This window comes from Lethenteron reissneri, chromosome 42 (assembly GCF_015708825.2).
Source record: "Lethenteron reissneri isolate LAM-NWPU_2019-01 chromosome 42, ASM1570882v1, whole genome shotgun sequence".
Lineage (NCBI taxonomy): Eukaryota > Metazoa > Chordata > Hyperoartia > Petromyzontiformes > Petromyzontidae > Lethenteron > Lethenteron reissneri.
This window is the reverse complement of record NC_083820.1, coordinates 828,626-849,414: the sequence shown is the minus strand read 5'-3', so window position 1 is coordinate 849,414 and position 20,789 is coordinate 828,626. Positions and strand designations below refer to the sequence as shown.

The window sequence follows — 20,789 nt, the reverse complement described above, 5'->3', positions numbered from 1 at the left end:
GGGGGGAGTGGGTGGGTGAGTGAGTGGGGGGAGTGGGTGGGTGAGTGAGTGGGGGGAGTGGGTGGGTGAGTGGGGGGAGTGGGTGGGTGAGTGGGGGGAGTGGGTGGGTGAGTGGGGGGAGTGGGTGGGTGAGTGGGGGGAGTGAGTGGGTGAGTGGGTTGGTGGGTGAGTGGGTGGGGGTTTCACATCACGTACAGTGAGTGAAAAAAATTAACCCGTAAAAGCTAAGTTTTTCACTATAAATCCTTTATATGCGTGGCGGCTAGAGTCCTCTCGTCCTCTGGCTTGAGATGGCTGCCACCTATGGGTCAGATGATTGCCTGCCACCATTAAGCAATTGGTAATGAAATATTAAAAAAAAATCCTAAAAAGTGGAACATTTTGGAAAAACATTTTCACGAAAATAAATTGTCACGCACAACGAGTCTGTGTGCAAAATGTTAGCTCGATTGGATCACGGGAAGTGGGTTAAAAAACGACCGAAAGATTTGCAAGCAAGCAAGTGAACTTAATATAAAGGATTTAAAACGTATTTGGTCCCCTGCTTATTTTGTACGTTTGCCCACTGACAAATAAATGTGATCATTGCAACTCCACGAGGTGAGATCTTGCATGGAGCCCCAGGCTGAGGGAGATTGACAGTTATTTTGTGTTTCTTCCATTTGCGAATAATCGCTCCAACTGTTGTCATCTTCTCACCAAGCTGCTTGGCGATGGTCTTGTAGCCTATGCCAGCCTTGTGTAGGTCTACAATCTTGTCCCTGACATCCTTGGAGAGCTCTTTGGTCTTGGCTATGGTGGAGAGTTTGTAATCTGATTGATTGATTGCTTCTGTGAACAGGTGTCTTTAATACAGGTAACAAGCTGAGATTAGGAGCACTCCCTTTAAGAGTGTGCTCCTAATCTCAGCTCGTTACCTGTATAAAAGACACCTGGGAGCCAGAACTCTTTCTGATTGAGAGGGGGTCAAATACTTATTTCCCTCAATAAAATGCAAATCAATTTACAACATTTTTGACATGCGTTTTTCTGGATTTTTTTGTTGTTATTCTGTCTCTCACTGTTCAAATAAACCTACCATTAAAATTATAGACTGATCATTTCTTTATCAGTGGGCAAACGTACTAAATCAGCAGGGGATCAAATACTTTTTTTCCCTCACTGTACAGGACGTACGTCAACTTCTTTCGCACCGTATGTAGCCAGCCGCGCTAATCGTAGGGGCGTAACTCGTGCGGTGGGAAATTCGTCACACCTCAGAAACTCGGTTGGTAAGCATGCAGTAGTCAGTGGATAAACATGCAGTAGTCAGTTGTTGAGCATGCAGTAGTCAGTTGGTAAACATGCAAGTAGTCTGTTGGTGAGGACGCAGTAGTGACGACGTTTAAACGCCTCCAGACGGCATGGAGGAGGAGGAGGAGGAGGAGGAGGCGGCGGCGTCTCTGCAGACACGGGGCAGGCAGGCGGTCGGGGGGGGGGGGTTCTTCATGAAACGGGTTTTTCTGCGTGCTGCTGCTGCTGTGTACAGCCACTCCTTGCCTTCTGACCTGGGGGCCGTGGCGAGGCGATGGATTGGGGGCCGTGGCGAGGAGATCTGAATCAAGAGCCCCTATTTATGCCGGAGGAATCCAATGAGCTTCAAAGCTCTTTTCAAACAGATGCTCCGCCCAGCAGAGCCGGGTACTTTGACCGGTGCAATCTGTCAGACGGTCGACCCGTCTCGCTCTGCGAAGCATGCAGACTCGTTTTGCCACCCAATCATTGTCCTCTTTGAGTTCCCAGCGCCGGGTTTCTGGCCTTGCCGGCCGTGGTGCCTGGACGAGGCAACAGTCCCGCGTGCCCATTGAGGGACGGGTGCGTGGAGGCCAGCGGGGCGCGTGTGGCGGTTACTGAGCTGCGGGGAAACTCTCTCCCGCTCTCTCTTCCTCTCTCCAACTCTCTCCCCCCCTCTCTGTCCCTCTCTCTCGCTGCAGGTGGTTCTTCGGGCCAATTAAAAGAAGCGAAGCGGAGCGGCAGCTGATGAAGTCTGGCAACGTTCACGGCTCCTTTCTGGTGCGCCAGAGCGAGACGAGCGGACACGGATACTCCCTCTCAGGTGCGCCCCTCGCTGCCTCCCTTCCTCGCTCCCTTCCTCTCTTCCGTCCTCTCTTCCGTCCTCTCCTCTTTCTTCCTCCATCTCCCTTCTTCTCTCTCCACACCGCAGCGTCACCCATCACCGTCCACCGCTCACGGCGCTGCTTGTGCGGTGAAGCAGCGCCATGAGCGGTGCTGCTGCCCCTCTTGCACCCCCCCCCCACCCTACTCGTGAGGCAATGACGGCTCATCCCCGGGATATTCCAGAGGATTACCTCCTGCAGGCTTCTTGAACTCTGCCTCACCGGTGGGCCACGTACAAATATATAAACGTAAACATAGCGTGTGCTATTGGGTAAATGTCATGTGACGTCCCCCGTCATGTGACGTCCCGTGTGACGTGATATCTTAGCCGTGTGCACAGGCCCAATGCATCATTCGCCATTTGACGTCGCGCCATGGTGAGGAATCGACAGCATAAATTCAGTTTCGCTTAAGGAAAATCCCAATTTATAACAAATCTTATGACGTGAATTGTGCACGTTGTACGTGCTACGGATTAAATCGTCTTCATACCTCCTTGTCTCCGAGCTGGCGATCGTACGACGGCAGATGGAGACGTTGCCTGGTAGCTGGAGACGTTACGTGGGGTTTTGTTGTCTCCCTCAGTACGCGATGGCGACACGGTGAAGCACTACAAGATCCGGGTGCTGGAGAAGGGCAGCTTCTTCATCACGCGACGCAACCAGTTCGCGACCCTGCGGGAGCTGGTGCAGAGCTACAGCCGCAATTCCAACGGCCTGTGCGTGACGCTCAACCAGCCCTGCCTGAAGGTGCGTGCAGATGTGTCTGTCCGCGCGCGTCTCTCGAGACGAGCCACGCATTGGGGTTGGGGAGCGAGGAACTTATCGAACGCCTGTTTGTACAGAACCAGATTTTAACGTCGTTGGTTCTCAAGCCTGCCTCGTTTATGTTACTGCCCTTTGGAAGCAGAGGCTAACTCTGCAGGGAAGGTAAAGATCTCTTTTTGGGCCGCTCGTGGATCTAACAGGCGGAAGCATTGACTCTAATTTTTTTAATTCTCAACCGCTGTAAACATCGTGAAGAATAATAATCTGAATCCTGCTGAAATGTAAACAGCTTTCTTGGCGGGATGGACGTGGCCACGGCTCCGCTTCCTCCGCGCGGAGTCCCCATCTTTTTTTTGCCAAGCCGCCAATCGCTTTTCTTTCCCTCCTCCTCCCGGTGCAGAAAGAGATGCCGCAGACGGAGGGCCTCTCGTCGGACATGGCCGACAAGTGGGAGATCCCCCGCAGCTCCGTGCAGCTGGTGAAACGTCTGGGCGCTGGGCAGTTTGGGGAAGTGTGGCAGGGCCTCTGGAACAAGACCACGCCGGTCGCCATCAAAACCCTCAAGCAAGGTGAGCCGCGGTTGCCGTGTTTGCCGCGACTCCCCCTCGACTGCGGAAAGTCACCCGAACGAAAACGGCTCGCGAAGGTTTATTACCTTCCGAAGTATTTTTAACTATGGAAGCGAACCTGGCCATCGCAAATGATAGGTCACCTCGTGGAAATCTAGAAGCAGCCAAATGACTCTGAACGTGTGATGTTCATTCTAAATGTGGAGGGAAAAACCGGAGGATTCCGGAGGAAAATCCACGCGGCCACGGGGAGAGAGAAACGCAAACTCCAAATATACAGCAGCAGGTGTCAGGGTCGGGATCGAACCCACAAACTCCTGCATACCAGGCGAGGGAATTAAGATATCCTAGCCGCCGTGATCATGATGAGAGAGAGAGAGAAACACACTCCAAATATGCAGTAGGCGTCAGGATCAGGATCGAACCCACGACCTCCTGTATGCTAGGTGAGGGAGTTAACATCTCCTAGACACCGTGGCGCCCCTCATAAATATTCTGCCACTAAGGCATTTTACCTCGTGCCCAGAGAGTCAACAGATTTGTCGCGGGCCACATGAATGTAATTTGGTGTTAAGTTAAACGCAAATAGGAATTCGATCTGATATAAGACTCACCGAGTTGGCGACACTGGGTGAGCGGCTTCCTCTGACAGGGTTTATATTGTGTCTATAAACCTCTGCTGTTTTTGTCAATCGGCCAAAATGCAGACATTTAACGATGGTTTCATAACTGTGTAAATAATTGCAGTCATGTTCTGTTTTATGAAACGAACTGCGATAAACCCAGTGACCTAGGTTTGATTCCTAGCCATGGCTGACATTGGTGGGGAGTGATATCTGAACTATGGGTCGAGCAGTTATATCTGTGGGACCTTTTTCCAGTATCTAAGATGATAAAAAATAAGAATATGTTTTACCCTTTCTGGCAATGAAACAGGTGTTAAGATGTTCAAACACCAAATATTTGTGGTTCGTGCAGACTCGATGCCTTCCAAAAGGTGTCTATTTGGTCTGAAGCATGCATTGTCTTTGTTCTGTTTGCGTTTTGGCCTTCTCTGGTGGTGAGACAAGGCCATAAAGAAGGCTGTCTCTGGTGTAGGCCAATCCGTTTCAAAGACAATGCATTATATTATCAGAGCGTGTTTGTCGGTATGTTTATTGCTACAGGCATGTATGGTTAATGCAGAATTGATACCTTGCAAAAGCTGTCTATTTGATGTTTGAACATCTGCACACCTGTTGTCTTGCCACGAAAGGTAAACACCTCGTCTTACTTGTTATTATCTTGGATACTGGTGAAAAGGTCCCATAGAACACTGCGATGTCGTCTCTGCTGCTTCCCTCAATTCCACTGCCTCCCTTCGCTTCTCTTCACTCCGCCTCCCCTCCGGCATTAATTTTATTTCTCATTAATTCTCTCATAAGGGGCGCCACAGTGGGACGAGATGTTAACTACCTCGCCTGGTATTATGCAGTTCGTGGGTTCGATCCTGACGCCTGCTGTTGTATATTTGGAGTTTGCGTGTCTCTCTTCCTGTGGTCGTGTGGATTTTTCTCCGGGTCCTCCGGTTTTTCCCTCCACATTTAGAAAAAAACATCACGCGTTTAAAGTATGTGGCTCCTGTAAATTTCCACACTACGAGCCACTGTTGCGCTATAATTTCTGACCAGGTCGCTTCAGAAAACGAGCCATGTATGTATGTCGAACTTCTTTCGCACCGTATGCAGCCAACTGTGCTAATCGGAGGCCTACCTTAGTGAGCTTTACCTGATAATTAATTTGTTATTAATCTCATGACGTGGGCTACCCATTTCGCCTTCATTTCCTTTGCGTTGATAGCAATGGCTCCCTTTCTTCAGTATCCCACTGAATATCTGTGAAAAAGAGCATTATATAGCTCATCGGATTCCTCCAGTATAAACAAATAGTCTGATTCTGATCCGCAATCGTTACCACGAGGCGGCCTCGCGGGGCATTCTCTGCGAGGTCCTCCAGCCAACGCACGCTGTGGATCAGCGTCGCTGTGGTTCGACTGTCTGGAGTGCAGGGACCATGGACCGCGATGACTTCCTCAGGGAGGCCCAGCTCATGAAACGCCTGCGGCACCCCAAGCTCATCCAGCTCTACGCCGTGTGCACGCAGGAGGAGCCCATCTACATCATCACGGAGCTCATGAGCAACGGCAGCCTGGCCAACTACCTGCAGAGTGCGTACCCTCTCTGCTAGGCCTATGGAGTGCGTGCCCTCACTGCTAGGCCTGCAGAATGCATGCCCTCACTAGGCCTACAGAGTGTGTGCCCTCACTCGGCCTGCGATGCAGTATTAATTTCCTCAATTGATAATTGATATTTGGAATGGGCCACCTCATGTGTGTCATTCAAAATCCTCCGAAACCCAACACAGCCATACAAATAGCCACGTGGCTGACAAGCGTCTAGCACGCCTGTTGAATCCTCACAACCAAACCTAGCAAGTTATGTATTCATCACTCAACATAAGCATGCTATAAGCGTTTTAATCATTGCCCACTTTGTGATCTATAACACTTGTAACGCACGTGTCGTTAGTTTGACCAATAACTAAATTGTAATTTTTGCATGCATGAGAACAGAGATGAGGTCATATCACGCCGTGCAATATCTTGTATCGTGCAATATCGTTGTGTCGCCAAGGTCGCTGCTCAACCATAGCTCTTGCTCTGGCAGCGGTGTCTTGTTGCGAATAAACGAGCCCACCCTCTATCGCTGCATCCATGACTCAAGGGGCTTTGCAAGCGATCTGCTCTCTGTATGGGAGGACCGATAAACTTGTGCAGTTGTTTATCACTGGGTTAGTTGGCAGGGTTGGATGCCGATGGCCGACCCAGAGCTCATTTACATTTCAAATCGAACACCGTCGCCGTGACTGCGTGACACAGCCTGTTCTAGATTCAAAGATTAACAACGGCAGACTCGTGTCTGAGATCATCAGCAGCCATATTTTCAGAGACATTGACGTCATGCAATACCATGATGTCATACTGCAATGCAATGATGCGACACATACGTCACGCGAATGCCATAACATCGCCCCTCTTTTAAATAACGAACAATTTAACACGTAGGCTTTCGTGACCAATATCCATAATAGATTCATTTATTGGGTTAGATCGTGTAGATATAAATGTGTTGTTAAACCTGCCACCACCAGACACAGCCAATTAGTAAGGTTTGTCACGTGAACAAACATACCAATTCATTACTAGTGCAGCACGCCGGTCGTGTGTTGGAGAGTAAACCCACTACAACGTTTACAATTCGAGTACCGTGACGTTTCGCCGGTAATTACAACAACCAGCATCATCAGGCGACGGCCGGAATTGTGGAGAAATCCTCCTCCTGTTCCCATCTTGAATAGAGGGATACATGTGGTGTCGTCACTTGTGATCCAATCAGGTGTAGAGACCAGAGGTGGGGAGGGATGAATACAGGGTGCTTCAAAAAATGTTAACGCTTCCGAGATTGTTGCAACAATACCACAAGAAATGTGCCTCCGGGCATGATTCCAGGCATGTGTTGACAATTATGGCAAATAAGTGCAGACTCTTTGAATTTTGAAAGCTATTAACATTTGTTATCATGTTACAGTGTATTATCCATTCTTTTCCCATTACAAACAATAGTCCCATATCAGTGTTAACATTTTTTTAAGCACCCCGTTTATTCATATAAATTACAATCCATATCCATTAACGGTGGGGTTATTAACAGTTTAAATAAAAAAAAAAACATTCAAACAGCCCGCCAAGTAACACTTTTAACAATCGTTCACGCAGCCCCCGAGGGGAGGAGCCTGGACCTGGTGGAGCTGGTGGACATGGCAGCCCAGGTGGCGGCGGGGATGGCGTACCTGGAGGCGCAGAACTACATCCACCGCGACCTGGCGGCGCGCAACATCCTCGTGGCCGAGCACAACGCCTGCAAAGTGGCCGACTTCGGCCTCGCCAGGGTCATCAAGGTCGCGTGCTCGCCACAATACGACCCCCCACTCTCAATCCGCCGGTCAACGAGGGCCAAGGGCCCTTCTCCTGTGTGTGGGGGGGGGGGGTGTGTGAAGGCATGGGGAGGAGGGGGCCCGGGACCGCTTTTGGATTATCACGCTAATTTTGACTCGGCCATGGAACAAAGATAGTCGGCGCATTGCGCGGCACTTTTTCAGATGCACTTCCGCAGCCGTCTGCAACACCCTTCCTTCCTGCAACACCCTTCCTTCCTGCAACACCCTTCCTGCCTGCAACACCCTTCCTGCAACACCGTTCCTTCCTGCAACACCCTTCCTGCAACACCCTCCTGCAACACCCTTCCTGCCTACAACACCCTTCCTGCAACACCCTTCCTGCAACACCCTTCCTGCCTGCAACACCCTTCCTTCCTGCAACACCCTTCCTGCCTGCAACACCCTTCCTGCAACACCGTTCCTTCCTGCAACACCCTTCCTGCCTGCAACACCCTTCCTGCAACACCCTTCCTGCCTGCAACACCCTTCCTTCCTGCAACACCCTTCCTGCCTGCAACACCCTTCCTGCAACACCCTTCCTGCAACACCCTTCCTGCCTGCAACACCCTTCTTGCAACACCCTTCCTGCAACACCCTTCCTGCCTGCAACACTCTTCCTGCAACACCCTTCCTGCAACACCCTTCCTGCCTGCAACACCCTTCCTGCCTGCAACACCCTTCTTGCAACACCCTTCCTGCAACACCCTTCCTGCAACACCCTTCCTGCCTGCAACACCCTTCCTGCAACACCCTTCCTGCAACAACCTTGCCTGCAACACCCTTCCTGCAACACCCTTCCTGCAACACCCTCCTGCTACAACACCCTTCCTGCAACAACCTTCCTGCCTACAAACCCTTCCTGCAACACCCTTCCTGCAACAACCTTCCTGCCTGCAACACCCTTCCTGCAACACCCTTCCTGCCTACAACACCCTTCCTGCAACACCCTTCCTGCAACACCCTTCCTGCCTGCAACACCCTTCCTGCAACACCCTTCCTGCCTACAACACCCTTCCTGCAACACCCTTCCTGCAACACCCTTCCTGCCTGCAACACCCTTCCTGCAACACCCTTCCTGCAACAACCTTCCTGCCTGCAACACCCTTCCTGCAACACCCTTCCTGCAACACCCTTCCTGCCTACAACACCCTTCCTGCAACACCCTTCCTGCAACACCCTTCCTGCCTGCAACACCCTTCCTGCCTGCAACACCCTTCCTGCAACACCCTTCCTGCCTACAACACCCTTCCTGCAACACCCTTCCTGCAACACCCTTCCTGCCTACAACACCCTTCCTGCAACACCCTTCCTGCAACAACCTTCCTGCCTGCAACACCCTTCCTGCAACACCCTTCCTGCAACACCCTTCCTGCCTACAACACCCTTCCTGCAACACCCTTCCTGCAACACCCTTCCTGCCTGCAACACCCTTCCTGCCTGCAACACCCTTCCTGCAACACCCTTCCTTCCTGCAACACCCTTCCTGCCTGCAACACCCTTCCTGCCTGCAACACCCTTCCTGCCTGCAACACCCTTCCTGCAAGACCCTTCCTGCCTGCAACACCCTTCCTGCAACACCCTTCCTGCCTGCAACACCCTTCCTGCAACACCCTTCCTGCAACACCCTTCCTGCCTGCAACACCCTTCCTGCAACACCCTTCCTGCCTGCAACACCCTGCCTGCAACACCCTTCCTGCAACACCCTTCCTTCCTGCAACACCCTTCCTGCAACACCCTTCCTGCCTGCAATACCCTTCCTTCCTGCAACACACTTCCTGCAACACCCTTCCTGCAACACCCGTCCTGCCTGCAACACCCTTCCTGCCTGCAACACCCTGCCTGCAACACCCTTCCTGCAACACCCTTCCTGCCTGCAACACCCTTCCTGCAACACCCTTCCTTCCTGCAACATACTTCCTGCAACACCCTTCCTGCAACACCCTTCCTGCCTGCAACACCCTTCCTTCCTGCAACACCCTTCCTGCAACACCCTTCCTGCCTGCAACACCCTTCCTGCAACACCCTTCCTTCCTGCAACACCCTTCCTGCCTGCAACACCCTTCCTGCAACACCCTTCCTTCCTGCAACACCCTTCCTGCAACACCCTTCCTGCCTGCAACACCCTTCCTTCCTGCAACACCCTTCCTGCAACACCCTCCCGCAACACCCTTCCTGCCTGCAACACCCTTCCTTCCTGCAACACCCTTCCTGCAACACCCTTCCTGCCTGCAGCACCCTGCCTGCAACACCCTTCCTGTCTGCAACACCCTTCCTGCAACACCCTTCCTGCCTGCAACACCCTTCCTTCCTGCAACACCCTTCCTTCCTGCAACACCCTTCCTGCAACACCCTTCCTGCCTGCAACACCCTTCCTTCCTGCAACACCCTTCCTGCCTGCAACACCCTTCCTGCCTGCAACACCCTTCCTGCCTGCAACACCCTTCCTGCCTGCAACACCCTTCCTGCCTGCAACACCCTTCCTTCAGGAAAATGAGGAAGCCACTGGGACCCGTGCAATTTCAGATCATCGTAAGATTTAAAACGCTTCTATTTTTTTTAGAACTGATTTTTGTATTTTAGTTTGTTGTTCTGGCCCCCCATCACCTACGATTACACAGTTGGCCACGTGCGGTGTGAAAGAAGTTTAATATGCACACAGCACATACTCACCGCTGATGTTAGTCGGTACCAGGAACTAAACGCAAAATTGTTGGGGGTCATAGCACAGAGCGCAAACCACTGGGCCACGGTCCTACCTTTCTCTCAAATTGTAAATGTTGTGGGTTTACTCTCCAACAGACTGGTGTGCTAAACTAGCAACTAATTGGCACGTTTTTTTTACGTGACAAACATTACTAATTGGCTGTGTCGGGTGGTGGCGGATTAACAACACATCGATATTTACGTGATTTAACTCAACAAAAAAACCTTTATTATGGATCATATTAAATCGTTTTAGTTTTTCCGCTTAATCTGGCTTGTTCCAACTGATTGACATGTGACACAAACAGTTTTCAGGGCGTGTCCCAGGGCAGAGACAGGTGCCTGTTCAGGTGACTCCAGAAGCTGCTCCGTGATTTCGCCTTCCAGGCTGTTTTCTGGCTGCAGGGTTCCAAACGCAAACTCCCTCATCTGATCTCGATTTGAAGTTTTCGTGACTCCAGGGATCCATACTCTTTGGTTCTTTCGGTAAAGTCATATAATAAATTAAATCACGACGTTTCGGGCGCAACACAAGCGTCCGTCATCAGGTGGGACAACCACAGCAAGAGACAATTGCTGAAGTGGGAAAAAGGGGCTGCTGCAACAAGAGGCCATATAGGCATCTCATTGGCACGATGCTAAGAAGCACGATTGGGGCGCCCATTAAATAGCTTTTTGGATATTTCCCGCTAAAAATAAATAAAATCTAAATGTCAAATCTAAAATGGCAGCAAACAAGGTCCCTTTGCTTTACAATTATTTTTCGTGAGTATTCTAAATTTCTGTAATGGGTTTTGTAAAGTTTAACACGTAGGCTTTCGCGACCAATATCATCCATAATAGAGGTTTTTGGGTTAGATCGTGTAAATATATAAATGTGTCGTTAAAACCCGCCACCACCCGACACGGCCAACTAGTAAGGGTTGTCACGTAAACAGAACGTTGCCAATTCGTCACTAGTACAGCACACCGGTGTGTTGGAGAGCCAAGCCACAACATTTACAATCTGAGTACGACGTTTCGCCAGTAATTACAACTAGCTTCATCAGGCGACAGCCAGATTTGTAGAGACGTCTTACTGTTTCGTTCCTTATATAGAGGCGTAGATGTGTTGACCACCCTTCTGCGCTCTTGCACAATGATGGGGGGGTAGGGATTACTGAGGCAACGTACATGATGCATGTGCATTATGCGAGCCCTTTGAACTTGTCCTTCCTGTCTATTGTTTATTAAAATAGCCCTACCAACGGTAATCCCTATTGAAGTACGCTGCCCTTTGTAGGCATACATTTAAATAATGTGTTACTTGATGATTCGCTTCCACGCAGCACCAAGACGGTAGCTATCTGAACGGTTAAAGTTATTTTGATTTGATAATTGGTTCTTTACCCTTCTATCTGGCAACAAAACTGACACCTTTTTACAAGGAGTCATGTTTGCATAGACCGCAATACCTGCAGTCATAATACAAACTAAAGAACATAACTCTGATAATGTGCACTGTCCCTGAAGTTGATTGGTCCACACCCGAGACAGCTTTCTTTCGAGCCTAGTCTCATATGGGTTGGACCAGATGACGCCAAAAGGCGCACAACTCAAGGACAATGCACCATCAGAGTATGAGAGCTCGGGGCAAGCATCTACACTATGGGGACCTCATTTGCCAGTAAAAATATGATAATTGGTTCTTTACCCTTCTATCTGGCAACAAAACTGACACCTTTTTACAAGGAGTCATGTTTGCGGTCTATGCAAACATGACTCCTTGTAAAAAGGTGTCAGTTTTGTTGCCAGATAGAAGGGTAAAGAACCAATTATCATATTTTTACTGGCAAATGAGGTCCCCATAGTGTAGTTATTTTGATTTCTTTAAATTTCGATAGATTATCTTATTAGTCTTGGCCAGTAGTAGCTAGTTTTGCACAAAACTTCAACATTATCAAAATCAATTGTTCTGCTACTGCTGACAGTTGCATTTGCCAGAATTTAATATTTCTCTGATGTTCTTTTAGTCTCGTGCTGATCATTCGTCCTGATTGCCCAACATAACATTTACCACACGTGCAGTTAATCCTGTATACACCTGCTGTTGATAGCTTCGGTAATACAGCTTTTGTACCAGATATTAAATGTAGTATTTTATGTACTCTAACTCGGATGTTTTGTTTTTCCAAACAACTGGCGAGTTTATCAGTTACTCCCACAATGTACGTTATTTTGATCGTTTTATTTACTTGGGCAGTTTCAATGCTCGTGTTATTTGATTTGGTTTTGGTATTCAATGCCCTGTTGATTTGTGTATCATTGTCACCATTCATTTGCAGCACTTCTTTAACATGTTTAATTTCACTTCTCAGACTGTCACCATCTGACACTTTCTTTGCTCGATGAATGAGCATCTTGATAAAAGCAGTATTCTGTGCTGGGTGATGGTGTGACTGCATTCAGACAGGCGTCAGTATGCGTTTTCTTTCGGTAAAAGCTGTGTTATTAAATCCTTTATATTAAGTTCACTTGCTTGCTTGCTTGCGCGCTTACGACCGTGCAAATCTTTCGGTCGTTTTTTAACCCACTTCCCGTGATCCAATCGAGCTGACATTTTGCACACAGACTCGTTGTGCATGACAATTTATTTTCGTGAAAAAAAATTCCAAAATTTTCCACTTTTTAGGAAAATTTTTTTTTAAATCCTTTATATTAAATTCACTTGCTTGCTTGCGCGCTTACGACCGTGCAAATCTTTCGGTCGTTTTTTAACCCACTTCCCGTGATCCAATCGAGCTGACATTTTGCACACAGACTCGTTGTGCGTGACAATTTATTTTCGTGAAAAAAAAATTTCACTAACACAATCATATATTTTTCCTAAACACAGAAAATTATTCAAGAAAACAACAAAAATGTACAATGTAAACAATCATACAAAAACTGAAAACCTTATAATCCTTATATACGACTTTCCTTATATTTAATTTAAAATACCAATGTGATAAAAAATGAAACTCTTACTCAAGAAAAACAGAAATGAATAATAAAATAAAGCCGATGCCACGCATATAAAGGATTTATAGTGAAAAACTTTGTTTTTACGGGTTAATTTTTTTACCATTTCTACCCCGTCCAAGCAAAATATCCAGAAATGGTCGAGTTCTGTCAGCTTCCACTTCCATGGTGAACTTGATGGATGGGTTTTGCGAGTTGAGATTATTTATAAATGCATTCAGTGTATCTTTGCCGTGTGGCCAGACCACCAACGTGTCATCCCCATATCTAAACGAAGTAGATGGTTTTAGTGTGCTTGAAGCTATTGCTTTTGTTTCAAAATCTTCCATGTACAATTTCGCTATCACAGGCGACAAAGGAGAGCCCATTGCTGCTCCTTCCTTTTGTTTATAGAAGTCACCTTGCCCCAAGAAGTGTAATATTTGCCTTTTATAACTTTCCACGTGATAAGCCACTTAATTGAGCTATCATTTGTGATGGCCATGCCGCTTCTGAAAAAGCGCTTATAGCGCAGTGGGCCCTTACCTGGTAAAATAAACAAAATTGTTTCGTTTAGAGTGTTAAAAACAAAAACCATATTTTTATATTACCAGGTAAGGCCCACTGAGCTATGTAGCTCTTTGTCAGAAGCATCCTGGCCACAAACGATAGCTCAACCAAGTGGCTGATCACGTGGAAATGTGTCGCAGCCAAATTCTCTAAACGCGTGTCGTTGATTCTAAATGTGTCCCTCTGTGCTTCTTCAGGAGGATGAGTATGAGGCACGGGTGGGCTCCAAGTTTCCCATCAAGTGGACCGCGCCGGAGGCTGCCAACTACAACCGCTTCTCCATCAAGTCCGACGTGTGGTCCTTCGGGGTGCTCCTGCACGAGATCGTCACCTACGGCAAACTTCCGTACCCAGGTGCGGCGTGTGCGCAGGGGCTTTGGAGGCGCGAGGAGGGTGCGTAGGTGTGGGGGGGAATGGGAATGCTCGCCACGCAAGCTGGGACACGCAACAGGCCTTGCGGTCAACAAGGAGAGCAATCGCGTTGCAAATGCTGGACATTTCATGGCAGATTTGTTTGCTTTTCAATGTTTTTTTATTATTACTTGGCAGTTCAGATGTGACAGACAGCCTAGTCAAGGGGGATGAATACACTCGTGCCTCAGAGCAAGAGGGGCCTGTCTTCGATTGTAACACTGTGCACAGTTTGTATGTTTTCGCCCCGTTCTGCATGGATTTCCTCTGAGTTCTTCTGAAGTTATTTTTCCAGCTAAAAACCACACACACACAATGTAACTTGTATTATTTTCTTTCTACGTGACTTTACCGAAAGAACCAAAAAGTTGTTTTGGACAAACAACCCAATGCTGAAAAATACCCTGCAAATTTCTCAAAAGTGTAGCAATAGCGCCCCCGACTGCACAGACTTGGCAGGGCCCTCCTGAAAAAAAACAGCTTGAGGCCTGCCTGAGTAAACGAACATAACAACAATAATAAATTAACATCTGACGCTTCAGTAATTGCCAATACATTCACGGTGAACAGACGCTCTCGTTCACTACACGGGTCGGTGTCCAGGTCCATTTCACGGCGGTGTCGAGATGTTAACAACCTCGCCTTGTATGCAAGAGGTCGAGGGTTCCATGTATAATTGCACATTTTCCCCCTGGTGGCAAAAGATTTTTCTTCCGGGTCCTCCGGTCTTTCTCTCCACCTTTAGAATCAACACGCGTTTAAAGTATTTGGCTACTATACATTTCTACGTTATAAGCCACTTTGTTGAGCTATCATTTGTGGCCAGATCGCTTCTGAAAAAGAGTGATATAATTCAGTGGGCCTTACCTGGTAAGATAAAAATAGTTTAGTTAAAGTCTCTAATGTCACTTTCCATTAATGTTAGCCATGGCCAGGAATCAAACTCGCTTTGCTAGAATGGGATGTTAACCACTGCTCCACCACTTACATTATGCGATCAGTATAATTGTAACATTATACCGATTATACGTGTTGTGAGGAAACTTTCGTTTTGTACAGCGTTCCCTCGTTATTCACGGAGATGCTTGTGAATGGAAAATTTTGGAGATAATGGAATTGGCCTACGAGAATCTATCTTTTAATTATCTTAAATTAATACATAAGCTATTAAATACATGAAAATGATCATAATACAAAAATGTGGTTTTAATAAACATAAAGTGAATTAAAATCAATATGAAAGTATAAAAAAAAATATGTTTGATTAATTAACTTACCTTAAATTATGATGATGCTATGCATCATGCTACGCATCATCACTTTCTATCTCACCGCTTTATCTCTCATAACTTTATTTCATCACTCTCTCTCTTATCCCTTTATCTCTCATGTCACTTGATCTCATCACTTTCTTTCTCTCTCTGCCTCGATGCAGCAGTTGTGCAGAGTTCCCGATGCCATTCGCGGATAGCCAAAAATCGCGGGCAGCAAGCTCGCAAATTAACAGGGAAACACCGTAGCGGCGGTCCGTCGTGGTAAAAATGTCACACGGTCTACGAGGAAAGGCTTGTCCGCTGCAGCTAGCGCATTGTTCCCCTGCACCACAGGCCAAACCAACGCGGAGGTGCTGGCCGCAGTGGACCGCGGCTACCGCATGCCGTGCCCGGCGGGCTGCCCGCAGGCCTTCTACGACCTCATGCTCGAGTGCTGGAACGTCGACGACCAGGCGAGGCCGACCTTCGAGACGCTGCAGTGGCAGCTCGAGGACTTTTTCAGCCAGGAGGGCACCAACTACACGGAGGCCGGCGCGCTCAGCTAGACGCCCGCTGCACGCGCGGCGTCGCCCGACTCCGAGGGTTGGACGGTCACGCGAGGGGTTGCCACTCATCGCGGTTTTCCGACAATGTGGTCCTCTCGTTGAGGCGTCTTCACAGGATATGTTTTTCTTTGTTGCGTAATAATACACCGCCCAAGACGGATGTATTTATGTTTAGTTCTCCGATCTTCTGGTATTGTGAGATATACGGTAGTCCCTCGGTTAACAGTGACATCGGTTAACAGTTTTCCGGTTAACGTTTCGCCTCCCATAGCACCCCACGGTTTCGACTTCAACGTGAACATTCTGATTAATGTCATGTGTTTACGTTATCCACGCGGGCGACAATTTCGGCCAATCAGAGCGCCCGTAAGTGGGGCTTAGCCACGGCCTCAGCCAATCAGCGACGCCCATTTGTGAGCGTTAAGAACTCGACTGGCTTTGTTTACATTGTAACGTTTTCTGTTTTGGCAGTGGAAACAGCTCTCTTGCAGACTCACATAATTCCTATATTCGATTAACAGTTATTTCGGTTAAGAGTAGTTTTCGTGGAACGGATTAAAGACGTTAACTGAGGGACCACCTGTACTTTTTATGCTATGCCCATGATATATCCTGGGTGTTCTTTTTTACTTCAGAGGTGGCAACTATGAACACAAACACGCACACTAGGTTTTTCTTCCTGTTTTTTTTTTAAAACAAATAAATCCTACCAAAACAAGTTACGATGGGAAAGAAACCAGCCTATGCAAGCGTTTGAACTGGCTCTTCCCCCAATTTAAGGTGGCACATTCCTCATCAATATCGGGGTGGGTTGCACCACCGACCTTGGGCACCCACAGGTAGAAGTCGCAGTGGAGAGTAGCGGATCGCTGGTGCTTCTCTCCGCGTGATGATCATTCACGATGGTGGCAGACGTGGGGCTGCGAAACGTTGGCCACGTGGAAGCCGAGTGCTCTGATGATAGAAATTAGCTTTTACGTGATGAGAAGTTATTGTATTTCAGGGCCAGGATTATGTGCCAATATTTTAAGTAAAAACTTTAGGCAGTATGCCGCTACTGCTGCTGCTGCTGCCAAAGTATGAATGGTTAGCACACGAGACTTACGATCCAGGTCACCGTATTGATCTCCTGGTGTGGCAAGTTGAGACAATTGTCAAGTTTCTTAAATGCCGCTGCCTCTGTCCACCCCGCGGTATAAACGGGGTACTGTACACCAGAGTTATTCGTGTGGTGGGGTAAAGTGTGGGAACCTCCAACTGTTGTTTCCCAAGACGTCTGACCAGCGTGGAAGAGTAGGCCAGAATTCCCTCGAGTGGGGATTTAGAGCTGCCTCTGGTGGAGGCCCTGCCGCCAGCAGTGGCGTGAGCAAGCAATTGCAGGGCTGCACCTTTATCTTTTTACTAGAGGCGGGGAGAAAAACATCTAAATGTAATTTCCACACAGACCTTTCATTTATTTGAATCCTCTCGTTGGAGCTTGGAGCAGGTTGGTGTTTTGTGCATAGCACGCTGTATGCACTATTTACCATGAAGCATGGGCCACTTAACTCCGGTATTCCCTCCCTCTGCCTGCATTTCAATGAATTGTCACTATCCGGGGTCGTGATTCGATTGAAGAATCAAAAACAAAAATGTGCCTCGTATATTTTTCAACCATCTCGTTTGTTTTCACATTTCTTCCATTTTTTTGTCGAGTTGCGTTTGTGCCCGTTCGTGTGTATGTGAAACGACATGTTTGCATAACTTTTTAAAGAATAGATTATTGCAGGAATCAATTTTAATCGACGATTCATTGCATTGCGACGTGCCTAATTTAGAAATAATAATACAAACTACATGTGAAATACACTGGCGTGTATTTAACTGAAAACTGCACTTGTGATCCACTACTCTTGACTCTGCCAGTCTTTGGGTACACTTTATGCATTTACTGGGCCCGTTTTACACCGACCTGTGTTCACTCTTGCCGGTAACGTGCCCGTCTGCCGTTGGCTTTAGCGTTTTATTTCCGAGGCCTCGTGTACCAAGTCTGCCCGTGTCGCGTGCACCCTGCGTGTCGAGATGCACGGTGCATTGTACCCGAAAGGACCCTTGGGCTTGCTTCACGATGCAGAGCGCGTGAGGAATTCGCAAGGGGAATGCTTCGAGGCCGAATGGCGCTTTACGGGCTACGTTGCTCCGTCACAGTTAGTGCTGGAGGAGCGCCTTTCCGTGGGTTAACGTCTTTGCTGCGGTCGCTACAAGCAGAGGCGATTCGGTTCTCGAACCGTGTAACCGCAGGGATCCCACTGGGATCGCAGCTCGCTCGTTCGTCCCGGTACGCGTGTCCTGTGAGCACGTTGAACTTCTTTCGCGCCCTACGTAGCCAACCGTGCTAATCGGAGGTGCGGGGAAGGACGGAAAACTTAACGCAAAAGGCGTACCGTTTAGTGTAAGCAAAGGAACGTTTAATGGTTGTAGAGTCCAAACGTGTTTTGAGGATAGCAATTCCTTTCACATGCAGTGCTAGCTGTTAAATACAATGCATCCTGTGTGCGCGTTGAGCCTTTGACCAAGTCGGCCTGAATGCGCCCGATCACATGGGATCTTGGAAGATAAGCGGGATTTGAGCCTGGATAGTGTTGGATGGTGGCCACCGTTACAAAACAGGTGCTATGGGCTGATTCTGCGGGATTCTGCGGGGTTACACGGTGGGCAGCAGAGGGCAGTACAGCACAATCCATTGCTATACTGTACTCCTCGCCCCCCCCCCCCCCCGCGTCTGCGCTCTTTCAACCCACACAACCCGCATGGCCCGTATGGCACGGGGAGGCCCTCGTCCAGCAGTGTAGTGACACAAGGGCTACGTGCACGCGCGCCCACGTGTTTCTGCAAGAGAGCGACCCGGAGTGTGGTGCACAGCGCTCACCCCGCTGCGTGCTTCTTTGCGCTGTCGTTTCCAGCACAAGCTACGGCGGCGAGGAGATGTTAACTCCCTCGCCTGGTATACAGGAGGTCGTGGGTTCGATCCCGACCCTGATGCCTGCTGTATGTTTGGAGTTTGCATGTTCACCCCGTGGTCGTGTCGATTTTTCTCCGGCTCCTCCGGTTTTCCCCCCCCACATTTAGAATCAACATCACGCGTTTAGAGTATTTCGCTGCTATACATTTCCACGCGGAAAGCCACTTCGTTGAGCTATAATTTGTGGCCAGGTCGCTTCTGAAAAAGAGCCGTATAGCTCAGTGGGCTTTACCTGGTAAAATAAAGATAGGTGAGTTTTAGTTTATGTCACTTGCCACTAAGTGACAACTGGCCATCGGGGCCCTGCTTGACACACAGGGACGCAACACCGCCCGCACTGCACTGCCTTGCCAATCGGGAATGGCTGCAGCAGACGTGCCATCTTGCAACAACAATTGCATACATCACCGAGGAAAATATGTTACGTCATTAAATGTCGTTGCCAATATGCTTTTGCAAAGCATGCGCTGGTTAAGCCCCGAGGGTTAGCATTAAGAGTTATTGGGCCCACTTCACGTACACTTTGCTCGCGCTTTTCCTCAATTATTTCACCGAGCGGTGTAAATTTTACCAAAAAAAGTTCTTTGAGAACGGCTGTCGCGACGGTGCTCACACACTACCAGGGAGACGGAGTGCACAACGTTGACCAATCACGTCGTATATAAGTAACCAAATAAGCAGACGATGTGCCTCCTTTCACGTATGTTCCTCCACATTTTAAAAAAAGTGTTTTATTTACACATCCCATCATCCGTGTGCAGCCTTCTGGAAGTGCTGAATTTCAACAGCATTGGTTTGATTTCAAACTCTGTCGGTTTTGACGTTCAGTGTCTCGTCAGCAGTCAGGCTTTCTTAAACTTGTGAACTGACAGATGTTTAACACGTAGGCCCTAGGCACCAATTGTGTTCATGATAGATTGTGTAAATGTGTTGTCCACCCACCTCCACCCGACAGACAATTAGTAAGGGTTGTCACGTTACCAGAACGTGCCAATTAGTAACTACTTCAGCACACAGGTGTATTGAGAGAAAATCAACAACATGTTAGGTAAGGGCTGTTTCTTAAAAACTAAATACAACTATGTGTATGTATGTTGAACTTCTTTCGCACCATACACAGCGAACCGTGCTAATCGAGGGTGTGTGCGGGAATGACAAACTAAACACAAAAAGCAGTTCTCAAGAAATTCGTTTTCAAACGCTATACCAAGTTGGTGCCATTGCTGGACTCGACCCCAATTCCACCAAGTTGGTGGTTGCTCCGGTGCAGAATGAGGTGGCAGAACACACGTGTCTCAAGGGCAAAATCGGCCGCTCGTGCATTGCAATTGGAGGAGTGGGGACGATATCCCCGTAGAATCGGCCGCCTTTCACTCAAAACGGGACGCAGTGACAGCCAAAAAACCTCACGAATCATGAATCGGGCCCACAGACCTTGGAATAAAGACTATGGGATCTCCGGCTTGTTTTAGCTCCGGCTCTTTAACGTTACTTGAATCCTTTGCGAATGCCGTCGATCTGCAGTGTGTGCAGAGACCGCTTCATCAAAACATCTCAACACTGAATCCTAATACACACTTTGTGCATTAAACACACATTACTGTAAACGTGATGAATAATTGCTATTTTTGTTAAGTCATTGGTACTAACTATATTTTGTCTTATTAACAGGTAAAACTTGTTATCTTGTGCACTTTGGAAAAATAAAGTGTTTAAATTTATTTTATTACTGCGTAATTGTGGTGATGGGTGTGTCTGATTGTCTATCAAATTTG

General features: G+C 48.2%; 1 protein-coding gene across 1 annotated transcript; it reads left to right on the top strand.

The window, feature by feature from the left end:
- Positions 1–1,600: 1,600 nt before the first annotated feature.
- Positions 1,601–20,735, top strand: LOC133352990 (tyrosine-protein kinase SRK2-like). Its single transcript, XM_061569048.1, has 8 exons — positions 1,601–1,680; positions 1,974–2,095; positions 2,743–2,906; positions 3,325–3,493; positions 5,541–5,699; positions 7,308–7,489; positions 13,981–14,137; positions 15,802–20,735. Exons 1-8 carry the CDS (start codon positions 1,616–1,618, stop codon positions 16,011–16,013), a joined length of 1,230 nt encoding a protein of 409 aa, XP_061425032.1. The 5' UTR covers positions 1,601–1,615; the 3' UTR covers positions 16,014–20,735.
- The last annotated feature ends 54 nt before the right edge of the window (positions 20,736–20,789 follow it).

Excerpts from the sequence above, each read along its gene's own strand:
- LOC133352990 (XM_061569048.1), top strand. The coding sequence starts at position 1,616 with ATGCCGGAGGAATCCAATGAGCTTCAAAGCTCTTTTCAAACAGATGCT. Across the intron at positions 2,096-2,742 it reads ACACGGATACTCCCTCTCAG|TACGCGATGGCGACACGGTG; the intron begins GTGCGCCCCTCG and ends TGTCTCCCTCAG. Across the intron at positions 5,700-7,307 it reads CCTGGCCAACTACCTGCAGA|CCCCCGAGGGGAGGAGCCTG; the intron begins GTGCGTACCCTC and ends TCGTTCACGCAG.